The sequence below is a fragment of the Lithobates pipiens genome, unplaced genomic scaffold, assembly GCF_037356315.1.
Source record: "Lithobates pipiens isolate NorthernLeopardFrog02 unplaced genomic scaffold, aLitPip1_a1.2 Scaffold_22, whole genome shotgun sequence".
Lineage (NCBI taxonomy): Eukaryota > Metazoa > Chordata > Amphibia > Anura > Ranidae > Lithobates > Lithobates pipiens.
This window is the reverse complement of record NW_027507784.1, coordinates 259,917,509-259,940,051: the sequence shown is the minus strand read 5'-3', so window position 1 is coordinate 259,940,051 and position 22,543 is coordinate 259,917,509. Positions and strand designations below refer to the sequence as shown.

Genomic DNA, 22,543 nt, shown 5'->3' with positions numbered 1-22,543 from the left:
TTACCACCCATAATGTAGGTGTCCATGGAGGCTTGAGGTTGTGTGCTGAGCATGGACTTCCAGCACACTGGCTAAGCGGTCACCGACTTGGTCACTGCTTCTGATCAGGAGTCCAGATCATGAAGCGGAGTTTCCTGAGATCTGTAAATGATTTCATGCTCTTCAAGCCATGTACTCAAAACTGCACTGCAGCCCTGAGCTTGTCTGCTCCTGACATCCCAGGGAGGTGAATTTGTGTTCCACTAACAAGCCTTGTTAGGACTTTTTATTAAAGTGTTAGTAAACTCCACTAAATGAATAAAAATTAACCAATGCAGTGTTATGCCATAATGTTCTAGGATGCATCGCATATAAACAAATCATGGCAGACTTACCTATCAAGCAGATCCCTCCAGCACTGAGCTGTCACAGCTCCAGGTAGTCCATGTTCAGCTGCTCTTCCTTTTGGGTTTGCGCTCTCTGCTTTCTCTCTGGCAACAATGATGTCACTCATGCAAAATCGCAGCCCAGCACTAAGGATAAGCTCAGGCGTGTTCGCAAGCCGCACATGCAGAGCCCGCCAAGAAGTCTGCACTTCTGGCAGGCTCTGCACATGCGCCTTGTGAACACGCCTGAGCTCATCCTTACCCAGCACTTAGGACACAGAATGCAGAACAGAACGCATGCACAGTGACATCATCAATTGGAGCCAATGTGATTATCCCCTAAGTGTCACATGTTTAGAAGATAGTCACAGTACCTACAGGTAAGAGCCATATTACAAGCTTACCTGCAGGTACAGGTTTAACTAGTTCCTGCCTGCAGTACAGCCGAGACGTGCCTCCTGTGTGCCCCCTGGGGAGCACTCTGTGACTGCTGTGATCACAGATCTGGGTAAATGGCCAATCACAGTGGACCTTTACCCAAAGATCAGCTGTGTCCAATCACAGCTGGTCATAGGTACATAAACTTATCAGTTATCCTTTCCTCACATGCCGTCTCTGTATGAGGAGAACTGATAACCGGCAAGTGTGACAAGGTACAATGAGTGCATTGGGTACACTGATCATTAGTGCCGCCTCATCAGAGCACATCAGTGAAGAAGAAAAAATACTTATTTGCAAAATGTTATAATAGAAACTAAAGAAAACCTTTTTTTTTCTTAAATATTTGTTTATTTACCAAAAAAGTAAAACAAAAACAAAAAACAAAAAAAAAAAAAACTGGCGATTGAATACCATCAAAAGAAAGCCCTGTCATTCAAAGTGTGACAGGCCTGAAATATGAAAGTCTGCCTGGGCAAAAAGGGGTGAAAGTGCTCAGTAACGAAGCGGTTAAAATCTGAGGGTAATACAACTTTACCTCACGAGATCATTACCACCGTACACAAGGAATGGGGGATCCAGTGTGCCCACCATATACAGAGAAGAGGGGGTGACCTTCACCCTCCTCCATGTCTTCCCACCCCTCACACAGCCCGGCTTGTCACCGCCAACACCCCCGTCCCTTAGCCCTGTCACCTCCTCTGCGAGGGGTCACCGTGCGGGGACACAGCTGGGTACAGGCCGCACAGACACGGGGCTCTTCTTCCGAACTTTGTCCCGCTATACAGAACCCCCGCTGTCCGGGCAGAGCCCGGGACACCACCCAGATACCCCCCATAGCTTACAGAGAGGACCCGGGCACTGCTGATCACCCTCATGACCGCTCTCTCCTTCAGACGCTGACAGGAAGACCGGACGGCCACTTCCGTTTACCCGGCATGCCCGGCGCCGCCCCTTTAACTCTGTCAGTGCTGCAGAGTACGCTGCTGGGTCAGTCATTCCCTGAGCTGGCACTGTGCCCTCCTGTACTAGAGGCAGAGTGGAGGTCACCCGCATACACAACTACTGAGAGAAAACCAAAGTATCCCGCTACACCCTGTGTGTGCGCTATGGTGCATGCTTCATTTTGTATTCTCCTTTTTGTTCTAGAAAATGGAACTATTAGTGGCGCTGAGGCGTTTATTTTAGGGTTGCCACCTTTTCTTCAAGCCAAACCCGAACATTTTCACGGCGCATGGCAATTTTTTTGTAGTACACGCTATAGGATTGTAAAATACCTTGGGTTACCCAAAAAGAGTAGTAATGAGGTGTGCTACAGTGAACAGTTGCTATAGCCAAATTGCATTAAAAGTGGGGGGACTTAAAGTGGCATGATTAAATAAAACAAAAGCATTTAGTGTACCCATAAAATATGATTCGATTAATAAAAGAAATGTCAGTGAAAATAGCCTACCTTAAAAGTGGACACTGTCAGCAAGTAGAGCAGTGGATGGTGTCAGTAGGGCAGTAAATGGTGTCAGTAGGGTAGAGGACGGTGTCAGTAGGGCAGTGGACAGTGTCAGTAGGGCAGTGGACGGTGTCAGTAGAGCAGTAAATGGTGTCAGTAAGGCAGTGGACACTGTCAGTAAGGCAGTAAATGGTGTCAGTAGGGCAGTAAATGGTAACAGTGTCAGTAGAGCAGTAAATGGTGTCAGTAGGGCAGTGGACAGTGTCAGTAGGGCAGGCAGTAGACAGTGTCAGTATAGCAGCGGACAGTGTCAGTAGGGCAGGCAGTAGACTGTCAGTAGAGCAGCGGACAGTGTCAGTAGGGCAGGCAGTAGACAGTGTCAGTAGAGCAGTGGATGGTGTCAGTAGAGCAGTGAACGATGTCAATAGAGCAGAAAATGGTGTCAGTAGAGCAGCGGACAGTGTCAGTAGGGCAGTAAATGGTGTCAGTAGAGCAGCGGACAGTGTCAGTAGAGCAGTAAATGGTGTCAGTAGAGCAGTGGACAGTGTCAGTAGAGCAGCGGACAGTGTCAGTAGAGCAGCGGACAGTGTTAGTAGGGCAGGCAGTAGACAGTGTCAGTAGGGCAGTAAATGGTGTCAGTAGATCAGTGGACAGTGTCAGTAGAGCAACGGACAATGTCAGTAGAGCAGCGGACAGCGTCAGTAGGGCAGGCAGTAGACAGTGTCAGTAGGGCAGTAAATGGTGTCAGTAGAGCAGTAAATGGTGTTAGTAGAGCAGTGGACGGTGTCAATAGAGCAGTGGACGGTGTCAATAGAGCAGTAAATGGTGTCAGTAGAGCAGTGGACAGTGTCAGTAGGGCAGGCAGTAGACAATGTCAGTAAGGCAGTAAATGGTGTCAGTAGAGCAGTGGACGGTGTCAGTAGAGCAGTGGAGCAGTAAATGGTGTCAGTAGAGCAGTGGACGGTGTCAGTAGAGCAGTGGACGGTGTCAGTAGAGAAGTAAATGGTGTCAGTAGAGCAGTAAATGGTGTCAGTAGAGCAGTGGACGGTGTCAGTAGAGCAGTAAACGTTGTCAGTAGGGTAGTATATAGTGTCAGTAGACCAGAGGACGGTGTCAGTAGAGTAGTAAATGGTGTCAGTAGAGCAGTGGACGGTGTCAGTAGAGCAGAAAACGGTGTCAGTAGGGCAGTAAATGGTGTCAGTAGGGCATAAAACGGTGTCAGTAGACCAGAGGACGGTGTCAGTAGAGCAGTAAATGGTGTCAGTAGAGCAGTGGACAGTGTCAGTAGAGCAGCGGCTAGTGTCAGTAGAGCAGCAGACAGTGTCAGTAGGGCAGGCAGTAGACAGTGTCAGTAGGGCAGTAAATGGTGTCAGTAGAGCAGTGGGTGGTGTCAGTAGAGCAGTAAATGGTGTCATTAGAGCAGTGGACGGTGTCAATAGAACAGTAAATGGTGTCAGTAGAGCAGTGGACAGTGTCAGTAGGGCAGTGGACAGTGTCAGTAGGGCAGGCAGTAGACAATGTCAGTAAGGCACTAAATGGTGTCAGTGGAGCAGTGGACGGTGTCAGTAGGGCAGTAAATGGTGTCAGTAGAGCAGTGGATGGTGTCAGTAGAGTAGTGGAGCAGTAAATGGTGTCAGTGGAGCAGTAAATGGTGTCAGTAGAGCAGAGGACGGTGTCAGTAGAGCAGTGGACAGTGTCAGTAGAGCAGTGGACGGTGTCAGTAGAGAAGTAAATGGTGTCAGTAGAGCAGTAAATGGTGTCAGTAAAGCAGTGGACGGTGTCAGTAGAGCGGTAAACGGTGCCAGTAGACCAGAGGACGGTGTCAGTAGAGCAGTAAATAGTGTCAGTAGAGCAGTGGACGGGGTCAGTAGAGCAGTGGCCGGTGTCAGTAGGGCAGTAAATGTGTCAGTAGGGCAGAAAATGGTGTCAGTAGACCAGAAGACGGTGTCAGTAGAGCAGTAAATGGTGTCAGTAGAGCAGTGGACGGGGTCAGTAGAGCAGTGGACGGTGTCAGTAGGGCAGTAAATGTGTCAGTAGGGCAGAAAATGGTGTCAGTAGACCAGAGGACGGTGTCAGTAGAGCAGAAAATGGTGTCAGTAGGGCAGAGGACGGTGTCAGTAGGGCAGAGGACGGTGTCAGTAGGGCAGAGGACGGTGTCACCCGGTGAGAACTGTATATATGGATGCTGTCTGGGGAGTGGAGAACAGTATATATGGGGGGACTGTATATATGGATAGTGTATGGAGGGGGGTGTATGTATAGTGTATGGTGGGGGGAGGGGTATGTGTAAATGGTGTCAGTAGAGCAGTAAACGGTGTCAGTAGGGCAGTAAACAGTGTCAGTAGGGCAGTGGACGGTGTCAGTAGGGCAGTAAACAGTGTCAGTAGGGCAGTGGACGGTGTCAGTAGGGCAGTGGACGGTGTCACTAGGGCAGTGGACGGTGTCAGTAGGGCAGTGGACGGTGTCAGTAGGGCAGAGGATGGTGTCAGTAGGGAAGAGGACGGTGTCAGTAGGTAAGAGGACGGTGTCAGTAGGGCAGAGGACGGTGTCAGTAGAGCAGAGGACGGTGTCAGTAGGGCAGAGGACGGTGTCAGTAGGGCAGTGGACGGTGTCAGTAGGGCAGAGGACGGTGTCAGTAGAGCAGAGGACGGTGTCAGTAGGGCAGAGGACGGTGTCAGTAGAGCAGAGGACGGTGTCAGTAGAGCAGAGGACGGTGTCAGTAGGGCAGAGGACGGTGTCAGTAGAGCAGAGGACTGTGTCAGTAGAGCAGTAAACGGTGTCAGTAGGGCAGTAAACTGTGTCAGGGCAGTAAACAGTGTCAGTAGGGCAGAAAATGGTGTCCGTAGACCAGAGGACGGTGTCAGTAGAGCAGTAAATTGTGTCAGTAGGACAGTGGATGGTGTCAGTAGGGCAGAGGACGGTGTCAGTAGGGAAGAGGACGGTGTCAGTAGGGCAGAGGACGGTGTCAGTAGAGCAGAGGACGGTGTCAGTAGAGCAGAGGACGGTGTCAGTAGGGCAGAGGACGGTGTCAGTAGAGCAGAGGACTGTGTCAGTAGAGCAGTAAACGGTGTCAGTAGGGCAGTAAACTGTGTCAGTAGGGCAGTAAACAGTGTCAGTAGGGCAGAAAATGGTGTCCGTAGACCAGAGGACGGTGTCAGTAGAGCAGTAAATTGTGTCAGTAGGACAGTGGATGGTGTCAGTAGGGCAGAGGACGGTGTCAGTAGGGAAGAGGACGGTGTCAGTAGGGCAGAGGATGGTGTCAGTAGAGCAGTGGATGGTGTCAGTAGGGCAGAGGACGGTGTCAGTAGGGAAGAGGACGGTGTCAGTAGGGCAGAGAACGGTGTCAGTAGGGCAGAGGATGGTGTCAGTAGGGCAGAGGATGGTGTCAGTAGGGAAGAGGGCGGTGTCAGTAGAGCAGAGGGCGGTGTCAGTAGAGCAGTGGATGGTGTCAGTAGAGCAGGGGACGGTGTCAGTAGAGCAGAGGACGGTGTCAGTAGGGCAGTGAACGGTGTCAGTAGGGCAGTGGACGGTGTCAGTAGAGCAGTGGACGGTGTCAGTGGGGCAGAGGATGGTGTCAGTAGGGCAGTGGATGGTGTCAGTAGGGCAGAGGACGGTGTCAGTGGGTAAGAGGACGGTGTCAGTAGAGCAGTGGACGGTGTCAGTAGGGCAGAGGACGATGTCAGTAGGGCAGTGGACGGTGTCAGTAGGGCAGAGGACGGTGTCAGTAGGGTAGAGGACGGTGTCAGTAGAGCAGTGGACGGTGTCAATAGAGCAGTGGACGGTGTCAGTAGGGCAGAGGGGTGTATGTATAGTGTATGGTGGGGGGAGGGGGGCGTATGTATAATGTATGGTGGGGGAGGGGGGTGTATGTATAATGTATGGTGGGGGGAGGGGGGTGTATGGTGGGGGAGGGGTGTATGTATAGTGTATGGTGGGGGGAGGGGTGTATGTATAGTGTATGGTGGGGGGAGGAGAGGTGAGAGTACTTTGAAAACCTGACAATGAAAAAAAAAAAACTTACCTTACAAGCTTGGCTGCAGTCCAGCGTGATCTCTGCACACATTCCAGAGCAGCAGGGAATGGGGAGGCTCCGCCCACCTCCTTGTCCCTTCTACAGCCAGCCAGAGGATTGGAGGAGAGCACCATGGAGGCTCCGCCCACCTCCTTGTCCCTTCTGCAGCCAGCCAGGGGATTGGAGGAGAGCACCATGGAGGCTCCGCCTCTGCCTCTGTGTCCCGACTCCGTCCTGTACTCAGAGTCTCAGACTCAGACAGCTAAACAGGAGCAGAAATTGATAAGCGCTACGCCGCTGCGGACCCCGAAATTGAGGAGACATGGCCGCGCAGGAAGGGAGCCACTGACGGGTCTGAAATGAATAATTTGCCCGGGTCTCAGGTGGTCAGAGACCCGGGCACATGTTTCAAAACCCGTACTGTCCGGGTGAATCCCGGACAGGTGGCAACCCTAGTTTATTTGGGTCAGACTGACATCATCGTACGGTTCCTCATGTTTTCCATTCGTTCCCTTACATCACATGTAGGGCAGCCCATTTATTTCAACTACACACAAGGAATGCGCAAAATAATTCCCAGACATGTTTTCAAAATCCTACCACACAACCGCTTGTGCTATTGCACCATGTGCAAAGCTCCCAGCTGCCCCTGATTCCGAGGGACTGTCCCTGATTTCGAGGGACTGCTCCTGATTCTGAGGGACTGTCCCTGATTCCGAGGGACTGCCCCTAAATCCGAGGGACTGCCCCTGATTCCGAGGCACTGCCCCTGATTCCGAGAGACTGTCCCTGTTTCTGAGGGACTGCCCCTGATTCCGAGGGACTGTCCCTGATTCCGAGGGACTGCTCCTAAATCCGAGGGACTGCCCCTGTTTCCGAGGGACTGCCCCTGTTTCCGAGGGACTGCCCCTGATTCCGAGGGACTGTCCCTGATTCCGAGGGACTGCCCGTTTCCGAGGGACTGCCCCTAAATCCGAGGGACTGCCCCTGTATCCGAGGGACTGCCCCTAATTCCGAGGAACTGTCCCTGATTCCGAGGCACTGCCCCTGATTCCGAGGGACTGCCCCTGATTCCGATGGACTGCACCTGTTTCCGAGGGACTGCCCCTGATTCTGAGGGACTGTCCCTGATTCCGAGGGACTGCCCCTGATTCCGAAGCACTGCCCCTAAATCCGAGGGACTGCCCCTGTTTCCGAGGGACTTCCCCTGATTCCGAGGGACTTCCCCTGATTCTGAGGGACTGCCCCTGTTTCCGAGGGACTGCCCCTGATTCTGAGGGACTGCCCCTGTTTCCGAGGGACTGCCCCTGATTCCGAGGGACTGCCCCTGATTCCGAGGGACTGTCCGTGATTTGGAACAAAGTCCCTCTGTCCATCTTTCCTCTCATTTGTCCCTCATTTTGGTCTTGAGCCATATAGTTGTAAATAAAATGCACTTTTTATCTATGAAAAAGTGTTTCCCAGTGCTAAACCTTTCATCCAATTTCTAAATTTCTGCATCTATAAATTCCAAAAGCCAATATAAAGGAGTATTAGTGGTAAAAAAAAGCACTCGCAGGTTTAACCAATCATTACTTTTGTACAATTCTCCTTTAAGGAGGCGTGGCAGGGTGTGTGTCCTATGCCTACATACTTTTGCTAATAGGTGTCATTATCCCAAAAGTTGAGAGGTATGCATGTGGTTTGGCATGCATTACCGCCCGCAGATATATGGGGTGCCATTAAGGACATGCATCTAAACCCGCCATGCCTTACATTTGTGGCATTTCCCTATTCGCTTGAATGGGTTGTGGGCCTGTCGATCCTCATATGTAGGATAGTTGTGTTGCAGACCTAGCATGTAAATACCCCTATTCGCTGTCATTGCAGCTTAAATGAAAAATCAGCCTGAGCTAATTTGGCTGAGATTCTCTAAGCCCTTGTACACACGGTCGGAGAATCTGTCGGAATGAGTCTTATCGGACCGTGTCGTCGGATAATCCGACTGTGTGTGGTATGCATCGGACTGATTCCGTCCGAATCTCCGTCCGACCCAATTTTCCAACATGTTGGAAATATTTCACGACCAACTGGTTCGATCGGACATACTCCGATCATGTGTAGAGCATTTTCATCGGACCAAGTTCCACGCATGCTCAGATCAAATTCCTACATCAAAGCTATTGGCTACTAGCCTGAATGTAGTCCCATCGTAATGAAATTACGTCATCACATTCTGAAAGATCGGATTTTTCGCCAACTTGGCCCGACCGTGTGTATGCAACAGTTTCGGACACAATCCGTCGGACTAAATCCGACGGGCAAAATCCGACGGATTTGGTTGGCAAAATCTCCAACCGTGTGTACGTGGGCTAAGACCCCTTTCACACTGCGCTGCTATTTTTAGGGGCGCTTTACTGACATATTTGCGGAAATATTCCGCGTTTTTAACCTCCGCTAGTGGGCGAAAAAGGGTTAAAACCACCCGCAAATTGCTGCGGTATAGCCTCGCTGGCCCATTGATTTCAATGGGCAGGAGCAGTGTATACACCGATCCTTCTCCACTCCAAAGATGCTGCTAGCAGGACTTTTTTTAGCATCCTGCCAGCGCACCGCTCCAGTGTGAAAACCCTCTGGGCTTTCACACTGGAGACACAGGAGCGGCTCTTTCAGGGCACTTTGCAGGCGCTATTTTTAGCGCTGTAGTGCCTGCAAAGCGCCCCAGTGTGAAAGGGGTCTAATGGGTCACAGGAGTGCAAATCTTTTTGCATGGTGTGACCCGTTTTCAGCAGAGAGCAGGCTGAAGTCCGCTCTCTGCTGACATCACAGATATCAGTCCCGGCACTGCGTCATCCCAACTTCAGAAGTCTGGATGCGCTAGCTGCCTTGACTGATGGCAGACTCGGAGCCGCTGAGATGGCCGCCCCTCCACAGCTCAGCAATCCAATGAGCGTGGAGGAGCAGAGCAGCTATCCGTTCGGGGAGGATTGAGAACCGGTGGTGTTAGGGGGCTCAGTTCTCAGTACAGAGACGCTGGGGGACAGCTGCAGCATTGATCTGATGCGGCATCCACCTAGGTAAGTATGAATAGCCTAAAAAAAAGAAAACCCATACTTCTCTTTTAAAGTCCACCTTACCTTGACACGTGGCCATAACCCAACTCTTGATCCAAGGTTGAACTGATCATGCAAGAACTTTTTCATCTGAATAATCTTCGAATAAGTCTTCTGATAGGCTGGCTCTGACTTTTCTAGTATCTGTATAATGGAAGTGCTCATATGACCCCACTCCGGCTGTAGCAAGAGCCAAAACTTGTAGATGGACGGAGCCAAGAGCGACTGTTAAAGTGAATGTCATTGGATTTGATTGACAGCAGCGGGAGGCAATGGCTGCGCTGTTATCAATCTATCCAATCAAGAGCAGGGACCTCGTGGTGAGAGAGACAGCTTGTCCCTGCTGAAGAGGTGAAAGGTAAGTTCAGGTAAGTAAAATGGGGGGGGGGCTGGGGGGCCAGTGACTGCCAGGTGTTTTTTCACCTTAATGCACGCTCTCCACTCCTCCACAGCTCAGCGCTCCAATGAGCGCAGAGAGCTGCTGATTGACAGAGTGCTCTGGGATCTGTAAGAACCGAGCCATCAGCGATGTTCGATCGCTCTGTTAGGTGTGACCTCAACAAGTCACCTATTTGTCAGGTTATGTTACCGTTTCCCAATTGTTAGTTAGAGTTCTTATCCAAGCAAAGAGACACGGAGGTATTATTCAGTATTTCTGCTCAGAAGTCCGTCGTTAACTCTGACTGTCTCTGACTGACTCTGGCTCTGAGGCTTCTTTATTACATCTTTTATAGACAGAAAAGGGCAAACATCAGCAGATGTAAAAAAACAACATTTTCAAAGAAAAGACAATTCTCCGGGTGTTATCAGCTGATAAGACAATCTTCTGGGCGTAGACTGCTTTTTAGGGCTGATGCGGCCTCTTCTTGATGAGTACGTGACAATAGATGACGAGTCCTTATTTTACAGAGAAGGATAGAAAAATACATGTATTTAGTAAGACATACGGTCAACCATTTTGTTTCAACATATACCTTAATCCTTACATTTCCCCCTTTGACATCACCCCTCCCTCTTGCCCTGGGTCCACCTGAACAAGTTCTAGTCGGCCTATATCCAGAGTACTCTCCCTGACCGCGAGTTGTCAGAGGGGTATACACCCATCCCCCTGGACAGTACCAACATCTAAAATTCAGGAAGAGTGGCTTTTCTGACAGATGGGTGATGTCAAGGATCTAAATCCACCTATCTTCACAAAAGTTCCATCTTTTCCGCATCATTTACCTTGGCTTTCTTGCAAAAGCACATGAGCAGTTTAAAGCATGCATAAAAGAAAAATACGAATAAGAGCACCACTATAATCGTCATTGCTGCCTTCTTAACCCAAGAAAATAACCCTGAGAAACTAAAAGTTCCACCAAACGGATCCCAGTCGCGACCAATATTTCGGGCCTTCTCTTGTAAATTCTTTACTTCCGTACGGTGTTGTGCAATGATGTCATAATAGTCAGGTACCTCAATGCTGGTGTTATGTATCCAAGTACAGCACTCATAGTCCTCAGTAGTTTCACAGAGTCCTGTCAGTGCTGCACTCATACTTTCAATTGCTAATTCATGTAATTCTAATTGTTGTCTGATGGCTCTGGTCTCCAGATTTAACTTAGTAATGTCATCAGAGTTTTTCTCCAAAACATCATTAATAATTCCTGTATAGTTATTTAGTCTTTTCATTAAGTCTATACCCCATCCTGTCCAGGACGGGAACCAAGCCCATGCCATGTCCTTCTTCAGGAATATTTCTCTTTTACTACGATACCTGAGGGGATATCTAGGGTGCATGCTAGCTTCTAATAGGTGATCACCTCGTTCATCACCTACTACTCCCATTACTGGTACTAAACTTGCGAGGTAGCACCATCCCTGAGCCCTTCTAGGTATCCAAGTATAACATTTATCCTCACAACAGATGTATATATTGTTTCCTAGAGCTACTGATCTTGAACTGATATCATTTCTATAACGAGAGGTGTATCCATAGAGGGATAAGTTGGATACTAACCACCTAACATTATTATCCACAATGTTAGTGAGGAAGTCAGATAATGTCTGGTGTGTGCTGGAATTACTGGGGTAGAAGCTTCCATTTAATACGACAATGGACAAATTAAACTTGCTGTCTTGGCATTCTCCATTTCCTCCCGTTGTGTTCCCTAAGTTGAAACACCAATCAGGGGAAAAGGCGAGACCATTTGACTTAAACATTACTGTCTCGCTGGTATTTGTTCTAATTATGTTAATGCTACTGTTAGCAAGATCAGTATAGTTTATGGGAACTGCCATCAGTGGTATACTTGCTGTGCTGGGGTGTAATTTGCTACAAATCCAACATTTCTCATATCCTGACTTCTGGGCATAAGCATATTTAAACTTCAGTAACAACATTTTTTTAGAAAATCCTTCATCCTTGTGTATTTTATTCTGTGAGGTAACCAAACTATTAGCCAGAATTACTGAAACAATAAAAAGATACATGTTGTCATTTGCCAACTGGCTCCTTTTTACAATGAGAAGCGTGGATCCAGGTAGGTTTCCCTTCCAATTTCACTGAGGTTGCTGTAATCAATAGCACCTGGAAAGGACCTTCAAACCTTGGTTCCAGTGTCTTTCTGGTATGTTTCTTTACATACACATAGTCTCCTGGTTGTAGATCATGTGTACCTGTGACAGAATTAGGGTCTGGAAGAGAAGAATACACACTCTTGTGGATTTTAGTCAGACGCTGTTGCAACTGTATTACATACGTAGTTAAACTATCACATTGTAATTGCATACTTTGAGGAAAATATAAACCTAATCTAGGTGCACTTCCAAACAGTATTTCATATGGGGATAACCCTGTTTTTCCTGTTGGAGTATACCTTATAGAGAACAAAGCTAAGGGTAGGCACTCAGGCCATGGTTTGTTCAACTCCTGCATAGCTTTTTGTATTTTCAGCTTGATTGTACCATTTACTCTTTCTACTGATCCTGAACTCTGTGGGTGGTAAGGAGTATGAAAACTTTGTTGAACCCCTAACATTGCCATCACATTTTGCATTATTTCTCCCGTGAAATGTGTCCCCCTATCTGATTCTATTGTTTCTGGGAGACCAAACCTAGGTATCAGCTCAGTAATCAGTTTCTTGGCGGTGGCTTTTGCCGTAGCTGATTTCACAAGATAACTTTCGGACCAGCCTGAAAATAGGCAGATGCACACGAGAACAAATTCAAAGGGGCCGCTCTTAGGCATTTGTATGTAGTCAATCTGCAGTCTCTGAAAGGGATATTGGGCCCGGACCTGATGTTTACGTGGGGTTTTCACTCTCTGTCCTGGGTTATTAATCAGACAGATTTGGCATGCAGCACAGTAGTTCCTTGCAGTACTACTGAATCCAGGGGCTAGCCATCCTTGGCTTACAATCCTATACATAGAATTGGAGCTGACATGAGTGGGTAAGTGGACAGCCGCTGCCATTGCGGGGTATAGAGAAGCGGGTAGACATATTTTGTCTCCTTCTCTCCATACATTGTCAAGGCCTGGTGCAGCTCCCTCCTTAACCCAACGGTCCTTCTCAATAGCCCCTGCTTGTTCCTGTAGTTCCATTAGCTGCTGCCATGTGGTTTCGGGCATACTCACCTGTACCGTGGCTAAGGTCTCAGGGCTTACTTCCCCTAGAGCTGCCTTCTTTGCAGTTAAATCTGCAAATGCGTTTCCTTTTGCCTCAGTTGTTTTTGCGCTCGTGTGTGCCGCTATCTTCATGATGGCTACTCTTATAACCTTTTGAAGATTGTTCAGGACTCTTTTGATTCCTTCACCATGTTTAACAGGTGTGCCTGCTGCTGTAAGGTAACCTCTAGCTTTCCATATGTGGCCATAATCATGTGCAACACCGTAGGCGTATGCGGAATCAGTGTAAATGTTCCCTTCTTGTCCCTCCAAGTGTTCTAGGGCTTTCTCTAGAGCGGTTAGTTCCGCTTCTTGTGCCGACATGTGTGCTGGTAGTGACTTTGCCTCAATTACCTGTGTGTCCGTTACCACAGCATAACCTGTGTGATATTTACCTTTGTCATCGGCAAATCTACTACCATCTATGTACAGTGTGTGTTCTGCATTTGCAATGGGTATGTCTGTGACATGTGGGAACCCCGTGGTTTCTTGTTCCATAAGTTGAAAACAATCGTGTTCATCAGATGTTATGTCATGAAATGAAAGTGTGTCAGAATCCTGAGTATCTTGTGCTGTATCTACACCATTATCATCATTACTCCCCCCTGTCAAATCTGTCTGTAATGGTAAAAGCTGTGCTAAGTTAAAAGAAGTGCATCGCTGAAAGGTAACATTGGGGGGTAGGAGCAAGGTGCATTGTAGACGCAGCTGCCTTGCCATTGATATGTGTTTTGGCTGGACCTGTGATAAGATGGCGTGTATGTCATGTGTGGTATGTACCACTACAGGATTGTCTAAGACAATTTCTGAGGATTTGTCAATGATAATTGACACTGCTGCAACTGCTCGTACACAGGACGGTGATCCTCTAGAGACAGGATCGAGAGCCGCCGAGAAGTATGCTACCGGCCTTTGTTTGATGTGTTGTTGTGTCAACACCCCTGTTGCGTGTCCCGTGATTTCAGCAATGTACAAATGAAATGTTTTGGTATAATCAGGGATCCCGATCGCAGGTGCCGAAATTAGTAACCTTTTTAAGGTGCTAAAAGATTCATGACCTGCTTCTGTGAGTACATAGGGTACTATTTTCAAGCAATCATATAATGGCTGCATCAGAGAACTGGCATGTGGTATCCATTGTCTACAATATGACACCATTCCCAGAAACATACGAAGTTGCTTAAAGTTGCGTGGAACATTCATTTGTCTTATGGCCTGGACTCGGTCTTCAGTGAGGTGTCGAGTACCCTGGGATATACAGTGGCCCAAAAAGACAACCTTTTTCTGGCATACCTGTAACTTAGTTCTATTCACCTTGCACCCTTTTTCAGCCAGGAATTGTAACAATGAGAGAGTGGCTTTTAAACAAGTATCGTTATCCGGACAACATAACAATAGGTCATCTACATATTGCAACAATACACAAGTGTCAGGTGGTAGCCATTCCCCCTATTTTTACTTTTTAAGGTTTAGTCAGTGGGGCATCGGACAAAAGACCGTCATAACCACTTATGGGTATGGTGTCACGGGACGTCATGTGTGGAGGGACTACTGAATCAGACAACAGACTGCGTGACGCTCCTGTGTCAACCAAACAAGGAATATGTTTACCTTCCACCTTCATCAACATGTGGAGCATTTTGTTCTCTGATTCAGCTAGGACTGGGGCAAGTCATGCGGTCGGATCGTCCCTATCATTGGTACGCCTCTGTCTGTAGTCCCTCGTGTCTCTGTCCGTGTTTCCTTCCTGTTCGTCTTTTATCCTTTTCCTACAGTCTCTTTTTATATGTCCCACCTTGTTGCAGTAATAACAGGTAAGAGGTTTACGGGAGGAATTCCCTCCTTCATTGACCCGGGCAACAGTGTTAACTCCCGGTGTCCTTCTGGGTTTAGTTTCTGCTAAATCAGCCTCTATGCCTTGTGCTTTCTGCAACAATGTTCCTCTGTCCCGTATGGCTCTCCATTCGGGAGTACATGCCTTCAGTTTGTCACCTATTTGGGGTACTAGTCCTTCCATAAACTGTCGATTGAAAGCCCTAATGGTGACGGGTAAGGCTAAATCTAGACCTTCGTCAGCCATCATGCTTTCCATGTTGAGGTAAAATTCTGTAACAGTCTGACCTGGAGCCTGTTTTATGGGCGCTGTCGAACCCCTTTCCTGCTGTTTCCCTTGGCAAAATTCTCGTAACTGAGCAATAAACAGGGGTCTAGAGTCTATATGACGAGGGTGTATTCCTGGTGGATCTGTGGTAGGATCCCCATTCGGTCTATGTGGAGCAATTTCATTCATAAATTGATTAAACATCGTTAGTGTCATTTTATGTCTACATATATCTTCCCCATCTTGCCAAGTTGCTTCATGTGTGTCTAGTAATTGTGTCACGAATCTACAGAATGCGGCAGGTTTTGCTACGGGATCAGGAGCATTCTGTATTAATGCCATAAGAGTGTCAGCCGACCAAGGTGTCCATGTCCTCAGAACGACTTGTCGGGTCACTGTAGGTGGCTGTCCTGCTTGACCCGCATTTGGATTATTTACTTGTATTACCCTAGTCCGACTATGGACTGGAGCTACGGGCTCTGGTCTTTGAGCGCCGCAATGCACACATTCCTGTGCCCAGTCTGTATTCTGGGTACCGCATACTCGGCATACCCATCCTCTTCCTCTTAAGGAAGGATAAAGTTTTGGTCTTTCATTACCTGGTGTGGTAGTGTTATAAGGAGGTGGAGTATCTCCCGTATTAACCCTATCGCCGGGAGCAGAAGGAAGACTTTTGTGTCGGACCTTCATATCCCATCCACCCTTTTCCTGACAATACTCCCATCCCTCCTCTTTAGCCCTGTTGGAAACCTTAATTAAACATTGTATTTGTGATACCCATCCGTTTTTCAATATCTCTCCCTGTCTGTCTCTCTTTATTTCTTCCCAACCTTCTACACTTAATCCATTTTCTCCATCCATCCCCAATTTCTTGAGAATCCTATTTGTGCCCTGTGCCTTATCCTTCCCATACAACATTGTAATTATGTCTTTAACAGCATAACATTTCTGAGATTCCTCCTGGGGTTTACCATGTGTCTGGCCCATTTTGACAGTCCTGCCTAGGTGGCGTTTGGATCACTTACTAAGTGTCTCGTTGCCTTCTCCTCCTAGGGTGCCAAAATACTAAAAACCTCTCCTAGATGAGATTTCTGAAATCGAATTACTTTATATGCTAGCCAACTGACAAATATTATGACCAGACTGACGGCTACAACATATACAAGCATTCCCTTTTGGTGGCCAAACACATATGACTAGGTCTCCGGGCTTTGTGGAGACCTTATTTCCTTCCCATTACCATGGAATCTCTCAGCATTCGTTTCTTATTCCTGCTTTATTGAGGCAGTCAGGACTTATACTTTCAACCCGTTTTTAGGCTCATGAATCAAAAAGCGTATATCAAACTTAAGTGTCGGACCCCCAAAGTACTCTTACGAGTTAAGGGCGCATTCCGTTACCCATTGGGATGATATATGTTTCAATTCACACCATACAAACAGGGCTTATCTCAGTCACAACAGACAGATGACAAGTAGACAGACAAGAAACAACGGTAACATAAGCCAAAATATTAAGTTCAAGACCCGCTTACTACAGAGGTTGGTGTTTACCTGAAGAACAATTCAGACAGATCAGGTGGGCACAAATCTAAGAAGCACAGAGTTTATAAGAAAATAAAGCTTTTCTTACCTGCGCAGGATTTGTCTGTGGTTCTTGATGTGCCCGACCATTTCGTTCCGTCCTTATGTTCGTTCGCCTCTTGTAGTTTCTTCAGCGAGTCCCTATTCGCGGCGCCAGAAATGTTAGGTGTGACCTCAACAAGTCACCTATTTGTCAGGTTATGTTACCGTTTCCCAATTGTTAGTTAGAGTTCTTATCCAAGCAAAGAGACACGGAGGTATTATTCAGTATTTCTGCTCAGAAGTCCGTCGTTAACTCTGACTGTCTCTGACTGACTCTGGCTCTGAGGCTTCTTTATTACATCTTTTATAGACAGAAAAGGGCAAACATCAGCAGATGTAAAAAAACAACATTTTCAAAGAAAAGACAATTCTCCGGGTGTTATCAGCTGATAAGACAATCTTCTGGGCGTAGACTGCTTTTTAGGGCTGATGCGGCCTCTTCTTGATGAGTACGTGACAATAGATGACGAGTCCTTATTTTACAGAGAAGGATAGAAAAATACATGTATTTAGTAAGACATACGGTCAACCATTTTGTTTCAACATATACCTTAATCCTTACAGCTCGGTTCTCTGTGTAGAGGTGGCAGGAGGACAGTAAGTATAATGGAGGAAACCCCCCAAACCCATACTTCTCTTTTAAGGAGGGGCACTAAGAATGCGGCTCAACTGCATGTTTTTAACGCCCACCAACTCCTAGTCTAAACAAGGCCTTACAATGTAAGGCACTGACACGCATCTGCTAAAGGGAATCACATTTCTGTGCATGTCAGAAAAGCACATGATTTTGCACACGTTCCCGACACACACATGGGTAACCTAGCCATAAAGTATAACTAAATTCAAAACTTTTTTTTGTTTTGTTTTGTATAACGTGGAGAGGGATTAAAACCCATGTCAGTGTTTATTGTTTTCTGTGAACCCATTAAGGAGATTCACCCTTTCTATTTGTCCTGTTTATCATTATCGTTGAAAGTGAAAGTAAAAGAAAACCCCCATTTTTGGGTTGTCCCTGTAAAAGTAATGGAGGGGAAATCTTCCAATAGAGACATTAGTTCTGGTGACTTCCGTGTCTCCAAGGAATTCCCTTAATTTGCAGGGATTTCCTCTCACTTCCTGTTTGGCTATGGGACAGGAAGTGATGGTATATCTCCACAATGGGACACAGATGGCGAAGAAAACCTGACAGGGGCTATAACCCTCCATTGATGTTTTCAAAACAAAGATAAAAGTTTTGCCCATAGTTCTACTTTAGGTGTTATACAGGCACTGGGTTCTGTGGTGTGCACAAGGTTGGAACTGGAAAGGGTAGCGTACGAATGTGCCCAACAATGCAGGGGCACTGCTAGTGTGATGCGTTTAACATGCATTTACCCAATTAATAGCATAACTCTAGGCTAATGAATTTGGGCTGCCGGTGCAACACACATTTCTTTTGCACACACAAGGTCTCTAAGACATCCCTTATGAATTCCCCAGAATGTGCTTTGGGGACTGTTCACAGCACCAAGCAAGCTTGTCCATACAGCCCCATGTTCTAATAGACTTCAGTGGGCTGCATGTATGCAGCACCTGGACATCACAGATGTAGCAAGTTCCTGGATCCCCTTTGGTCTAATGAGAACCTCCAGAGTTAGGGACAGCGGACATCCTTCTGTGTAGAGTGGGTACAAGGCATGGTGGGTGTAGTGCAAGGTAGATTCGTGGGTGCCAGACACTTCTTGAATGCAAAGAGATTTCTTTTCTCTTGAACAGAACTGTGGGAGAGGGTTTAGGGCCAGCACATCCTTAAGTAGTTGCAATGTTAATTAGGAGACTCAGAGATTTCTATAGGTAGACAACAATGCAAGGAAAGACATCCAGCAAGACACCACATCTGCATGTGTAGGATCGCTGTCTCCTATGGTACAGTCTTATAACAGTTTCTAACACAAGTTGTAACAAACTTCTATACTTCCTCTACAATCACTTCTTGAAGATCTTTACTCCACTGAGCTCCCAGTCTCTCTCACTAGACATACTGATCCACTGCCACTGGATTCCCTGAGCTCTTCCAATCTTCACACTCAGTATCTTCCCTGCTTCCCTGCTGGGTCCCTAGATTGGCACTTCAGATATTTATCAAGCGCCACCCCACTGGCCTGTTTTGTCCCTGGCTTGGCACTCAAAACTGCTTTGCAAGCATCACCTCCATGGGCTGTGTCCCTGGCTTGACACCTGCTGAAGTGTCCCAATTCTTCACCGTCCCTGGTTGGTGAAAAAACTGCTCCGGTACTTGCTTCAGCTACTCACCGTGGTCCCTGGTAATAAGGTGGATGGTCTCTTAGTGGCGACAGCTTCCCCTCTATCTCTGATCATGACAGATTTTGCAGCCAGCAGAACCGTCACTTTTGATTGTACTGCAAGCGGCAACCCCAATCCAACGCTGCTATCTTGCTTCTGGATAGGCCCTCAGACAGCCTAGCAGCCAGATATTCCCGGCATACACCTCAGACTCCGGCCTAGCAGCACAACACATGTCCACCCAGACAGCTGTCCAGGTGGCACAGAACACCGATCATCTGACTCCACCCAAATATATAGGTTCCCCCAGCAGGCCAAGGGATTTAAGAAAACCCCTGCCCATTGGCTGAGATACCCCATATACTCCTAATCTGTCCTTGCATTGCCCTTGTTTTATCTACTGTCGCCAGGTAGCCAGCCACCTAGCGGCAGAAGAGAGGAGTGCAGCAATTCCAGACTTAGGTTGAAATCAGTTGATCCCTAGCAATTAGCCAAGGCAACTATAACTGGCAGGTAAATTTAAGAGCAACCCTGCCTAAACATCAGAGAGTTACATCAACACTGCAAAAAAACAGCCAGGCCTTATGGCCCATTTTACTAGGGCGTTCCCTCTGTCCATTTTTCATCCATCTGTTGATGGATGAAATAATATGGATGAAAAATGGACAGCAATGCATTTCTATGGGCAAATGGATGTAAATGAATACCTTCCGTTTACAAGTTTTTTGTTCGCTTCCGTTCAGGTCTGTTTTTTTTTAACTGGAACAAGTCTGCATTTTTCTTCCATTTAAAAAACGCTTTAAAGAAGCAGATGAAAAACTGATGTAAATGGAATCTGTTTTTTCTTAGCAAAAAGATATCTGAACAGATGATGCCCATGTGTAAGGAGTCTTGGTGTAAGTGGCCACTGAAGTTTATAATGTCCACTCTTTCCTCTGTGCGCTCGCTCCCCCTGGCCACTGTGCCCATCATACTGACAGGGGCATGGCCGAGAAATTTTGTACAAGGGCTGGGTGGAGTCTGATGGGTAACTGAGAAGTTCTCCATCAGATCTGTTTTATTTTTGATTGACAGCGCACAGTAGTGGGTGGATCCATAACCGCTATTCAGTCCAATAGCCACTTTCAAATCCACCCACTTCTGTGCACTGTCAATCATAGACAAGGTGGACCTTACGAGGAACTGTTCTGTCAGTTCCTCTTCAGGCTCCGCACCCAGCAGGTGCAGAGACCCTGAATTGTCAGGTGGACGAAGACTGATGGGAAGTCTTAAAAACCAGTTCCCCATCAGGTCTGCCCTGCCTATGATTGACAGTGGATGGCAGTAGGTAGGTTCCAAAACCGCTATTGGACTGCATCCATGCTGCCACCATAGGCTTGCTTAGGCAAGGATGACGTTCCTTTGGTTTACCTGCAGCCCTCTGGGATACACATCACACATCAGAGGGAGGCTACAGGACTGGTCTCACTACAATCTACGATCTTACCCACGTGCAGTAGGACAGTAAGCCAAAGCCAGCTCCTGAATGCAATCATAAACCATGTGCAGAATTGGCTGTGTGGAAGACAGCACTAGACTAAGCCCCTGTACGGTCGGAGATTTCGACAACCAAATCCGTCGGATTTTCTCCGTCGGATTTTCTCCGTCGGATCTTGTCCGAAACTGTTGCATACACACGGTCGGACTAAGTTGTTGAAAAATCCGATCTTTCAGAACGTGATGACGTAATTTCGTTACGATGGGACTACATTCAGGCTAGTAGCCAATAGCTTTGATGTAGGAATTTGATCTGAGCATGCGTGGCACTTGGTCCGATCAAAATTCGCTACACATGATCGGAGTATGTCCGACCGGCCCAGTTGGTTTGGAAATATTTCCAACATGTTGGAAAATTGGGTCCGACAGATATTCTGACGGAATCAGTCCGATGCATACCACACACAGTCAGATTATCCAACGACACGGTCCGATAGGACACATTCCGACGGATTCTCCGACCGTGTGTACAGGGGCTTAGGCTGGGAAGTTCTTAAAAGTCAGTATTTATAGCTGCTGTCTTCAATTTTGCTATAACCGGGTGAAGATCCTCACTTTTGTGGAGAAGATCCTCACTTTTGTGGGGAAAAAAATAGCAAATAAAGAAAAAATAATATAGGATATACAATTGAAACACAAATCATGTTGTAATTAAATGTTATTAACCACTTCAGCCCCGGACCAATTGTCAGCCTAAGGACCAGAGGTCTTTTTACAATTTCGCACTGTACTGCTTTAACTGGTAATTGCGCGTTCATGCAATGTTGTACCCAAACTAAATTTTCCTTTTCTTCCCACAAATAGAGCTTTCTTTTGATGGTATTTGATTGCTTCTGCGATATTTATTTTTTACGATATAAAAGGAAAAAGACTGAAAATGTAAAAAAAAATAAGATATTTTCTTCTTTTTGTTATAAGAAAAATCAAATGAACTAAATTTTAGTCATACGTTTAGGCCAAAATGTATTCAGTCACATGTCTTTAGTAAAAAAAATGTCAATAAGCGTATATTTATTGGTTTGCGCAAAAGTTATAGCGTCTACAAACTAGAGTACATTTTCTGGAATTTACACAGCTTTTAATTTATGACTGCCTATCTCATTTCTTGAGGTGCTAAAATGGCAGGGCAGTACAACCCCCCCCCCCCCAAATGACCCCATTTTGGAAAGTAGACACCCGAAGGAAATTGCTGAGGGGCATGTTGAGCCCATTGAATATTTTTTTTTTGTCCCAAGTGATTGCATAATGACACAAAAAAAAAAAAAAGTTTACAAAAAGTTGTCACTAAATGATATATTGCTCACACATGCCATAGTTATATGTGGAATTGCACCCCAAAATATATTCTGCTGCTTCTCTTGAGTATGGAGATACCACATATGTGGGACTTTTTAGGAGCCTAGCCGCGTACGGGACCCCGAAAACCAATCACTGCCTTCAGGATTTCTAAGGGTGCAAATTTTTGATTTCACTCCTCACTACCTATCACAGTTTCGAAGGCCATAAAATGCCAACATAGCACAAACCCCCCCCCCCCCCCAAATGACCCCATTTTGGAAAATAGACACCCCAAGCTATTTACTGAGAGGCATGTTGAGTCCAAGAAATATTTTATATTTTGCCACAAGTTGCAGGAATATTACAATTTTGTCACTAAATGATATATTGCTCACACATGCTATGGGCATAAGTGAAATTACACCGAAAAATAAATTCTGCTGCTTCTCCCGAGTACGGGGATACCACATGTGGGGGACTTTTTGGGAGCCCAGCCACGTACGGGACCCCAAAAACCAAGCACTGCCTTCAGGATTTAAATATAAAACGCTACCAAAAAAAACTGTTAGCGATCGCAGGGATCAGGCCTGACTCTGCGAACGCTGCAGTTATGTGTTTAGTGTTTTGTAAGTGACAGTGATCGATCGATACTGCACTTGGGTGGGCTGGGCGGAGGGGCAAAACGGGTGCTAGCAGGTATCTGGGCTGATCCCGCTAACA

The 22,543-nt window shown here is 46.8% G+C and overlaps 1 protein-coding gene across 1 annotated transcript in view; it reads right to left on the bottom strand.

Moving 5' to 3' along the window:
- The window catches only part of UQCRC2 (ubiquinol-cytochrome c reductase core protein 2), a 36,086-nt gene extending 34,310 nt beyond the window's left edge, over positions 1-1,776 (bottom strand). The window contains exon 1 of the mRNA XM_077448995.1: positions 1,649-1,776. Within this exon, the coding sequence (XP_077305121.1) occupies positions 1,649-1,681 (33 nt within the window). The 5' untranslated portion in view covers positions 1,682-1,776. The remainder of the gene's footprint in view (positions 1-1,648) is intronic.
- Between the last annotated feature and the right edge of the window lie 20,767 nt (positions 1,777-22,543).